This window comes from Helianthus annuus, chromosome 17 (genome assembly GCF_002127325.2).
Source record: "Helianthus annuus cultivar XRQ/B chromosome 17, HanXRQr2.0-SUNRISE, whole genome shotgun sequence".
Classification (NCBI taxonomy): Eukaryota; Viridiplantae; Streptophyta; class Magnoliopsida; order Asterales; family Asteraceae; genus Helianthus; species Helianthus annuus.
Window position 1 is genome coordinate 162,129,840 of NC_035449.2, and position 10,872 is coordinate 162,140,711.

Consider the following 10,872-nt stretch of genomic DNA (forward strand, 5'->3'; position numbering starts at 1 on the left):
GCACGGCAGTGGAATAATCGGTAAAATCTCGCCTCCCATCCAAATCGAACTGATGCCACCCGTATTCGCTCTTCAGCTGGATGCCGTAGAAAATAATGAGAAGAGTGAGAATCGAACCCAAGTCACAAGGACCACCAATTCTTTCCCCAACCACTCCACCACTAACTCATTGCCAAAATGTATTTTTACCCAAATTTCTTTTTCATTCATTAGTAATATTAATAAGGAAATGCTTGTGAGTCATAAATTTCGTAGAATTATTTATTTAGAAAGTACTTTAATGTAGTTGATCTGCATTAAAGACAAAAAAGTTACATAATTAAATCGTAGATTTGACCTCCCCGAATAATTCATTCAAGTGGTCGTCCAGGTAATCCAGATCACATTTTCAAACAAAAGTCTCGCTCTCTCTCTCTCTCTAAATCTCACTTTCTCTCCGTATACGTATACTTTTTTGTGTGTGTGAATAGGTGATGGGTCGTGGGATCGAAGGAGGATGTTGGTGTGCAATTGTTATTTTGTGTGCACTTGTTTCCGGATCAGCAACATCAAATGATGGTGATAAGTGCGAGTTGTACCAAGGAAGATGGGTGTACGATGAGTCGTATCCTATGTATGATTCCTCCAAATGTCCTCACATTCGAAAGGAATACGACTGCATCAAATATGGACGCCCCGATCGAAGCTACCTAAATTTCAGATGGCAGCCCGACCATTGCAACTTGCCAAGGTACGTATAGAACTACATGCAATTATGCAAACAAACATAAATATACGGAATTCTGTTGAGGCAAACAAACATAAGTATACGGAATATCAACTTTTTAGTTGTGTTACTTATGAGATCTAAAATTTGTTTAACATAAGGTTTTTTTTTCTTTTTCTTGTCGACTACTATTTAAGTTTTTACATAAAAAAGACCACCGGCTTTCTTACGAGGTGGTCGTAGGGTCGAATTTCAATGGCCGGAGAGTTAGCGGAGACCTAGTTTCGCTGTTTTGTGCTTAAGGTGTTTACATAGAAGATTGCCCTTTTTTGCATATTATGTGTGTTTTTTTTACCAAGTAAAAAGATCGCTGTTACTTTTCTAATAGTTTACCAAGTAAAAAGATCACTGTTTTTAAATATTCGACCACGTGAATGGTTACGAAATTGGATAAAAAGATTTCCTTATTAAAGAAATGATAACGTCAAGGTATTTTAATCTAATATTCTCATTTATATGGTAAAGTAGCCAATTTGTTTTGAACAAATTGTTTAATTTATATGGTATAACTATAGTAAATTTTCCTTAAAAATGTTTTAAGAGAAACAAACAATCTATAAAAGTAAATAGATAGGTGTAGTTTAGACGTTATAAAAGTAGATACGTGTTTAGTCCTAATCTAAACGTACAAGTAACTTTGTTTTTCTTTACGCCTCGTTTGGATTGTCACAATATGTTCATGTGTGATGGTTATACTAAAAATCTTTTGTATAGTTTTCGTCTTGAATGAGTATAAACAAGGCATAAATAAGCAATGATACACCAAAATTTTAGGGCGTGTTAAGCAAATGGGATAGGAATATACTATTATATTTGGTATACTAGCTAGTCCACCACCATAGTTGAAATGGGAAGAGATTATACATTCAAAATATAGCAGAAATCATTAAACATAGATGACAAATAGCATTTATGAAGAATTCATTTATGAGAGAAAAAAATATAAACTTAGAATTCTTTTTATTCAACTTTAGTTCTCTCAACTTTAAATTCATAATGGAAGGTGTTCTTGACTACAAAACGAGCAAACTAATCCTTGAACGGTTGTGGCTGAAGAAAAGTGTTCGATACGGGCCCCTTAAAAACAAATTTCGTGTCTTCTCTTGCACAAACACATTGTCTAAAGGGTAAAACAACCAGAGTAATATGTACAGCCAAAGATGGCTCACAAACCCAAATTTTATCCAAAAGAAAAGAGAAGAAGATTGATCAAAGAATTGTTAGAAATTCTTTGGAGAGAAAGTTGGGAACTCTAGAGAGTTGGTGTTGTTTGGCTCACTTTAGTATTTATACTTGAAAATGAGTTGAAACACCTTATTCTCCATAAACCTATGAGTTGAAACACCTCATTCTCCATAAGCCAAAACCTTTAAGTATTTTAACTAAAAGACCCAACTTTATTGTTTTGTTAAATGGATTTTGAAGTATCCAACTTTTGTGTTTCATCTAATATTTTTTTTACTAAAATACAATAGCGGATACATGAATTATTTTCTAGGGATGCGAACGAAGAGTTCAATCAAATTTTCAAGGGCTGCAGTCAGGATTTTTACCTTGAAAATATACTAATTTTTTTTTTCAAAGGGACGCCCACCCACCCAAACCAAAGCTTGGGTCCGCCCTTACTAAAACACCTTCCAATATGATTACAAAGTTGAAACAACTAGACTTATAATAAAAAGAATTCTAAGTTTATATTTTTTTTTCGAGTGAATTTCAAATTTTGTCCTTTATCTTTATACCCATTTTCAGGCGCTGTCCTTTGTCTTTAAAATTGACGAGTTTTATACTTTATGTTTTGAAATGTTGCACATTATGTCCTTTAAGCCTAACCTGGTTAATTTTTCCTGTTAAATCTGATCACTCAAGGGCAATTTAGTCTTTTTACCAATTACTTTAAAAATAAGGTTAATAAATGAAAGTTAACTCGAATATAAATATAACAAATGCTAAAACACTTTTTCTCCGATCTTCCTCTCCTTCTCAACCACCATTCCCACCTGCCACCACCACCCACCCACCCCTCACAACCAGCCACCACCGGTTTACAACCACCACCCAACCAGCACAACACAACCCATAACCCACACCCTCTCCCCAAGTTCAAAACCCACAAATCAAAAAACCCCCAATTTCAAAATCCTAGAAACTTCAATCGTAAGCCAAAATAGGATGTTGTGGCTCACAATCTAAACACCCACTTGCTTATTGAATTACGAATTTTGTTGATTAATCAACACCCACTTTCTTTCTTTATGCTTCTTCTAGGTTTGGTCATATACACAAATTCCATCTCACCTTTACAATCAAACTCATGTTCAACGATCCATTCTTCAGTAGTTATACATCCTCAGATTTAGTTGCATTACCGCTACACTTCTTTTCATCCAAACAACCACAAAAACCGTCATCATTATCCAACGAATCAGCAGGTGTTGAAGATTCAGTTAGTGTTAAGGGGATTTTTAGTGGATTTTTAGTGAGAAAAAGCATTAACAAGATCCCGTCAATAAGAAATCAGGTATGTGAAGATGAAATGAGTGTTAACGATATAGAAATCGCAAATTTGATTCGAACAGATGCGAATGAACGATTACGAGTAAACGGAACCCTAACGTTATTGCTGTTGAAGTTGGATACGATTTGCGGTGTTGATCTCGGTTTCAGAAATGTTATTGATAAAGCGAACACAATACAGGAGATTATGGATTCAGTTGCGGATGATGTGCTTAGATCTGGCTGGTTGGGAGTGGTGATTGAGAGAAAGAGGAGATGTGTGAGTGTTTTAGTTTTTTAAATTTGTTTTTGTTTTATTTATTAAGTTATTTCTAAAGTAATTGGTAAAAAGACAAAAATGCCCTTGAGTGATCAGATTTAACAGAAAAAATTAACCTAGTTAGGCTTAAAGGACATAACGTGCAACATTTCAAAACATAAAGTATAAAACTCGTCAATTTTAAAGACAAAGGACAACGCCTGAAAAGGGTTATAAAGATAAAGGACAAAATTTGAAATTCACTCTTTTTTTTCACATAAATTTCTAACAAAACGTCACATGTGAAAGCAAAACTCATCCATTCCCACGTATTTTTCAACAAATGTAACATAAAGGGTTTGAAACTGACTTATATCAACTTTTTTCCTAAGGGTGCACAAAGTGCACTCCTTGCATGATGCGGGCCATGTTGAGCGATAACATTAGGGAACAACAGCCCGTGTTCCTTGGGCCCCGAAAAAGTTCTCGATCAAGGAATGTGGATGGATCAGGAAGAATGAGGTACAAAGCATTTCCCCAACCAAGTGATGGCACCTCACCTTTTTTGTACTAAATTAATTGTTCACAAGAAAGGGTTTAGTGAAGTCTAGGGAACTCCACCCTGTTTGTTTAGGAGAGTCCAGAAAACCCTAGGAAGAAATTAAGGTGAAATTCTATAATTGATGGTTGGTTAGGGGAGGTGAGGGGAGTTAAAAGATGGAATCCCCCACCAAAGAAAATGAACTTTAGTATCAATATACTTTTCACATTGATCATGTGTAGAACTTTATACCTCATTGACGTTATCACATTAGACATAGTTTCTTAAAGTAACAAGCAATACAACTAAAGCTGCATATTACCTAGCTAACATGTTTGTGTGACAACAATCACTATCTCACAATATTCAACTTCAACACTTATTGGAGGTATTGTCTTAGCATTTAGAGTACCTAATAATCTATCACCTAAGATCACACCATAAATAGGTCTCGATTACGTGCATCTTGACACACTTCTCAGTCTATGCCAAAGTATGTTGTTAGATGAGTGGTAGTTGGTATAGGAAGTTGCATTCCATGATTTTTCATGTCCTAGGTTAAGAATGATGCGTTTGAGAAAGTTGAAATGTGAATGTTGTGAATTATGCATGAATAAAGACACATGTTAGACTACATGTCTTGTTTGTGTGAAGATTAAGTACTTTAAGGCACATATACTTAGATAAACTCAATGATCCTTAACGAGAGGCGTGTAAAGCCAACATTGGGTTAACAAGAATAGTATACAACTTGCAATTGGACATCAAGATAAAAGTAGGTAGGGTTTGGATGGGTTTTGGTATTCATAATCTCAACCTTGATTGTAAAACCTTATCCCAAACTTAGTCCCCAACCGATTACTCATTATTGTCAGGTTCGTAAAGTTTTCTTGTTAGGATCAAGCCTCACTTAAACTCGCTCACAACCCCATCTCAAAGCTACCTTGAAGTACACCACCACAAACTTTATATTTTTAATGCTACTATGTTTCTAATAACTTTAATAAGTCAAACATAATAACATCACTTACATACCATAACCACCATAAAAGGTCAAAGATCAAAGTAGTTATGTAATATCCGATCTCTCGTACCATCAAAGTAGTTACATACCATAACCTCCATATTTTGAGGCGGGACAATCCTTTTAAACCAAGAATCTCTTTTGTCTATAGCTGGTGTGGGATTTGGCTAGAGTGTTACAAGTTATGATAGACTTAGAACCACAAAGGAAACTAAAAAGACACGAATATTCGTGTTTAATTACTTAGTAAATTGTTAAGCATTGTCTATCTATTATAATCAGATATTCAGTTTTGGTGTGGGTAAACGAGTTTGGTATTTGTTTTAGTTAAGCGATTTGAGGATCACCTAGCACCGTCGTCGAATTTAAACCGACAATTTTTTTTATAAAACCCCATACGAGTCCTGTACCAAAAAACCCGACCTAGTCCTGACCTGAATGTGTTTGTTTTTGGTTTTCATTGTTTGGTTTAAGTTCTTTTTGTCATCCCAAGTTGGACGTATATATATGCTCAGTCTAGTGTACAGTATACTTTGTTTGTGATACAATGCACCTATAATTGTTCTAAATAGGTCTTTCAAAACTTAGAGATAAGAGTCGTGATAGTATGACGAAGCATATCATTTGAGGGGTAATCAAGAATGATATGATCACTCACGATAACACTCAAAAAGTTGTATCGGGACCATGTCTATGGACAAATAGGTATGAGTTATATAAATTATTAGGTTGTTTCGAAACCCAAGAGAAACCATATAAGCGGCGAATTTTTGGTACCATATATGGGGTGCGAGCTTTAACAAATACAAACATTTTTGTGGGTGGTGATAACCAGTACCATATATGGGGTGCGAGCTTTAACAAATACAAACATTTTTGTGGGTGGTGATAACATTTCATGATGTGAATGATTTTATTTTGCAATTAACTTAGGTTTGACATAAGTACGAAAATGTAAGGCTTAGAACTACTTACAAAACACAACTTATAGATTTACTCAATTTTACTTGCAGATTTGATGCCGAAAATTTCCTAAGAAAAATGAGCGGCAAGAAAATTATGTATATCGGAGATTCGATAAGCTTAAACCAGTGGCAATCGATGGTGTGCCTTCTTCATGCTGCCTTGCCACCACAATCCATTATCACAACAGAAACTGTTAACTCGACTACAACTGTCAAGTTTGAGGTTAGTTACCATATCGATGTAACTTCTAATCATTGTTTATTAAAAATACGCTTTTTAGAATGTTAATGAACATGCAATAATGTTGAATTGTAGGATTTTGGAGTTTCAATTTCGATGTTCTTGTCTCACTACTTGGTTGACATTGTTGAGGAGAAATATGGTCGGGTTTTGAAACTGGATTCGATTACAGATGGAGATGTATGGAAGCAAAACGATGTTTTAATCTTTAATACGTGGCTTTGGTGGTACCGCGTTGGAGAAAAACAACCGTATGTTTATATGACATGTGATTACAGTTATAACAATATATAGTTTACTCACATGCATTATGATTTGATGTAGATGGGACTATATAAAAATAGGCACGCGTATAATGAAGGACATGGATCGGATGGTTGCGTTTCGTGAGGCTTTAAAAACTTGGGCGAATTGGGTCAATTTGGATGTGAACACTGAGAGAACGAAGGTGTTTTTTCAAGGAGTCTCCCCTTCTCATTACAAGTAACGTTTTCTAACTCTTTTATACAATAGATAGTTCACACTATGCAACTTCAATTCCCCCTCATTATCATTGAAAATAACATTTTAAATATAAACTTTTTAATAAAAAATCTGCATCAAAGAATGCTAGTTTACGCACACATAAAGTAACCTTTTAAAATTTACGTCATTCTTTCACTTTTTGATTCAACTTTGAATGTTTTTTAAGCACATTCGAAGTTTATACTAGGCCGGTATGTTATGTTTTAGATTTATTCCTAATTAAAAGATTCTTTCACTTTTTGATTTAAATTTGAATGTTTTTTAAGCACATTAGAAGTTTATACTAGGCCGGTATATTATGTTCAGATTTATTCCTAATTAAAAAATTTATAACAATTGTATATTATATTTTCATGTATATGAGTACATAGTCTAAAGTTATGTTATAGTGTAACCTAATTGAGTCTTCTATGTGATATAAATAAGTATTAGTTTTCACAGTTAAAATAGAGCATTCCCCCTTGGAAAGCTGTTGGCCTAGTGTGAAACTCTGAATTCATTATTCATAAATTGTGTTTTTTATTTCGTATATTTTAAAGTATTAATACAATTTAAAAAAAAAATCAGGTTAAAAAAGTCGTATTTGTGTGAATTGACAAAAACTTGTGTCATGTTTAGGTTGTGTGTCTTGCACGAAATATCATGTCATATATGAGTTTTTATTGGGTTCAACTCCTCAACCATCAATCACGATCCATTTAATACCATTCTAAAAGATATACACACAACAAGAAGTTAATTACGAAATTTGATGAATAGCTAAAAGAAACTAAAGAAATTAAGTTTCTTATTTTTACAATATTACGACTCATTTAATTAATGGTAAAAAAATTAAATCAACCAATATTTGTAAAGTTGGCTATGCTTACATCTACGTTTTATTTTCAATCATAGTATTGCTTGTTTCCTCACACTAAGTTTTTATGGAATTATTGATGAGTTAAATCAAAACTTGTGCAGTGGGGCAGACTGGAACATGACTGGTGTGACAAACTGTGCCAAGGAAATGCTTCCCATAAAAGGATCAATGTACTCTGGCGGCATACCGCTAGCGGAGAAGGTGGTAGAGCAAGTTTTGAGTGGTGTTAGAAAACAAGTGTCATTGCTCAACATCACCAGATTGTCACAATTGAGAAAAGATGCACATCCAAGCAGTTTTAATGCCTTCAGAGGAATGGATTGTACACATTGGTGTGTTTCCGGTGTTCCAGACACATGGAACCAACTTCTAGCTGCTGCTCTTGTTTGAACCCCCTCTTTTGGATGCTTTGTATATCAAATGTCGAAGCATTGAACAACTTCTATGATCATATCAAGATTGTGCTTTGTTAGGCTGAAAGGAAAACTAAATTTGATATTTGGGATAAAAGGGAAACATGGTAGCTTTCTCATTCAATAGAATTTGTAAGGTATACCGTATACCAATTGAGAAATCATGAAAATAGACATGTTGACCAAGTAAGTTATCAAGATAAGCATTGACTTTTAAATTTGTGGCCTATGGAGGTGCGGACTTATCGGAATGTGGGGTATGTGTTGGTTCTGACCCTAGTTATACACATTTGGTTCAGACCCGTTTATGTCCGACCCAATTGAGATCCGACCCGTTGACCCATGAACAAAGTCGATTAACCCAACATTAGGCCACACGGGGTGGTCCGTTATACCACCCCACAACGCGTTGAACTATCACGGGAACACCGCCGCCCCCCTTACCACCACGCGTGGTAAATAAAACGCATTGAACCGAGCATGCGTTGTGGAGTTGAAAATTTCGACCGTTTGTTTATTTTTTGACCGTTTTAAAATGGTAACAAGCATTTAAAAAAAATTAACCATTTTATCTATTTATATATCTACATTTTAACCATTTTACACACACCAATCTACATATTTTAAACCAATTTAAACCCATTTCACACAATTTTTATATCTTTCTCAAATGGAATTCCCTACGGATTCGACGTTTCCGATGTCTAGCGATACCGATACCGAGTCGTCTTCCGACAACGAGACGCTAAAATATTTTGTGTCGGTGTATAACGAGCTTGATGCCGAGTTGTCCCGCCCAAAGAAGAAGATGGTCGACCGTGATCGTATACGTGCCAACGAAGTTTTGATGAACGATTATTTTGTGGAAAACCCGCTATACAATACCGAAACGTTTAGAGATCGGTTTCGTTTACCCAAAGAATTATTTTTAAAGATTGTTGGAGACATCGAAGCAAGCGAGGAATGGTTTCAAGAACGTTACGATGCGAGGGGCAAACCAAGTTTCACGCCGATACAAAAATGCACGTCCGCCATTCGCCAACTAGCGATAGGTAACCCACTGTAACAACTGTCACTAAAATCAATAATTAGGACGATAATTAGTCAATAAGAAAACCCTAATTGAGACACCCAAGTAATTCTGCATTAGCCCTAAAATTTTCAGAACAATCGGAATCAGGATCAGGGCCCCTAAAACTCAGGGGGGGGGGGTAAAACCTAGTTGACGATTATCCTTCGAATTCGCTGTCTAAATTGAATTTATCGAAACTGTCGACTCACCTGAGCTAGTTGGACACGTACCTACCCTACCCTAAAAATGTCACCACAGGCGATACGCGGCACGCGACACGGATTCTTCCGCGACTAGCGGGAGGTGCAATTTTTATGTATAAATAGAGGGCCTTGGGACTTGAATTCTGACACTGAAACGACGTTAAAATTCGAATTATGCTCTGAGATATCATAGAAATCGTTCACAAACACACACGATTCACGAAGTGCTGCCGCAATCAGGGTAATAACTCAATCGCTATTACGATTCATTTTCCGACTGATCAATATATCCAATGGATGTTTAAGTGCCGCCCACATAGGGTTATACTTTGTCGTTCGTCGTTAAATCGATGGATGTTTAAGTATCGCACTTTGTCGTTCGTTGTGAGAATTTGATCTCGTGAGTTATCGTAAATGCTGTATTGATCACTAACCCGGTTGTGTGTGTGCATTATTATTTAAATTAGGTTAATCACAGGCAAATCAGTAAGGCTTATACTCTGCTCGTTAAATCTGCAATGTGAGTCATTCTCTTTTTATCAACTGTTTTACAATACCTCAATTTATTTTCAAAGTGTTATAATTACAGGGACTAAGTCGTGGATATCTTGATTTATTGATTAGTGGGGTATTGTGCACATTACTATTTCTCCCAGTTAGGTTCATTGACCTACTAGGGAGAAACGTCACTATTAGAGTTCATTGACCTAATAGTGGTATGACCATCGTCACCATTGTGACTTGTCACCATTGTGACAGAAAGCCAGATAAAAATAAGATATGAACTATTGTAATCGCTCTTATGCTGTAATTTATAACTATGGGTCATTTCCTAAAACCTGAATGAACTCACTCAGTATTTCCCCGCTGACAAAACCTTTTTCAAACATGTTTCAGGTAATCTGTTGTGAGCAAAGAAAAGTGGCAGGAAGCACTACCAGCTTAGAAAAGTGGCTCAGTGTAAATAAATAAAGAATCATGTTTTGAAAAATAAAGAGTTCCAGTGAAATCACATTATTGTAAATTATGGGATTTATCCCTCATTTATAAAACGAGCAGTTTTAATAATAAAAGATCCTGTTTTGTATAAAAAGACTTCCGCTGTCGCCTAAAATTTAAATACCACGGGATTTCTGTCCCGCGGCTCCTGAAACGGGTCAAACCGGGCCGGGGGCCGTGACACCCACCCAATCAATCTGATGAATACCTAGCTATGTCTGAAAGAACTTCACGTGAATGTTTGCAATTTTTTTGCAATGCGGTCATTAAGTTGTATGCTAACGAGTTTTTACGTAAACCGACGAGCCACGACATCTCACGTATTTACGCCGCACACGAGGCTAGATGGCATTTTCCCGGGATGCTCGGTAGCATCGATTGTACACATATCGAGTGGAAAAATTGTCCAAGAGAGTTGCGAGGGGCGTATGTTAGGGGAGACATCAAAAGACCAACCATCATACTAGAAGCGGTGGCGTCGAATGATTTATGGATTTGGCATTCGTATT

At 35.9% G+C, this 10,872-nt stretch overlaps 1 protein-coding gene across 2 annotated transcripts; it reads left to right on the forward strand.

The window, feature by feature from the left end:
• Nucleotides 1–225: 225 nt before the first annotated feature.
• On the forward strand, nt 226–8,307 carry LOC110926683 (protein trichome birefringence-like 38). 2 transcript variants are annotated; one of them, XM_035986517.1, is made up of 6 exons: nt 226–370; nt 471–730; nt 6,100–6,274; nt 6,368–6,543; nt 6,617–6,775; nt 7,778–8,066. In XM_035986517.1, exons 2-6 carry the CDS (start codon nt 474–476, stop codon nt 8,064–8,066), a joined length of 1,056 nt encoding a protein of 351 aa, XP_035842410.1. In that variant the 5' UTR covers nt 226–370; nt 471–473. The 2 variants fall into 2 exon arrangements, with proteins under 2 accessions (XP_035842410.1, XP_022026099.1); XM_022170407.2 differs by lacking the exon at nt 226–370 and having other exon boundaries at nt 378–730; nt 7,778–8,307.
• Nucleotides 8,308–10,872: the final 2,565 nt, after the last annotated feature.

What these genes read in the sequence shown, in the direction of transcription:
- LOC110926683 (XM_035986517.1), top strand. Translation starts at nt 474, where the DNA reads ATGGGTCGTGGGATCGAAGGAGGATGTTGGTGTGCAATTGTTATTTTG. An exon ending in CTACAACTGTCAAGTTTGAG is followed by an intron (nt 6,275 to 6,367) that starts GTTAGTTACCAT and finishes GTTGAATTGTAG; the next exon opens with GATTTTGGAGTTTCAATTTC. An exon ending in GTCTCCCCTTCTCATTACAA is followed by an intron (nt 6,776 to 7,777) that starts GTAACGTTTTCT and finishes AAACTTGTGCAG; the next exon opens with TGGGGCAGACTGGAACATGA.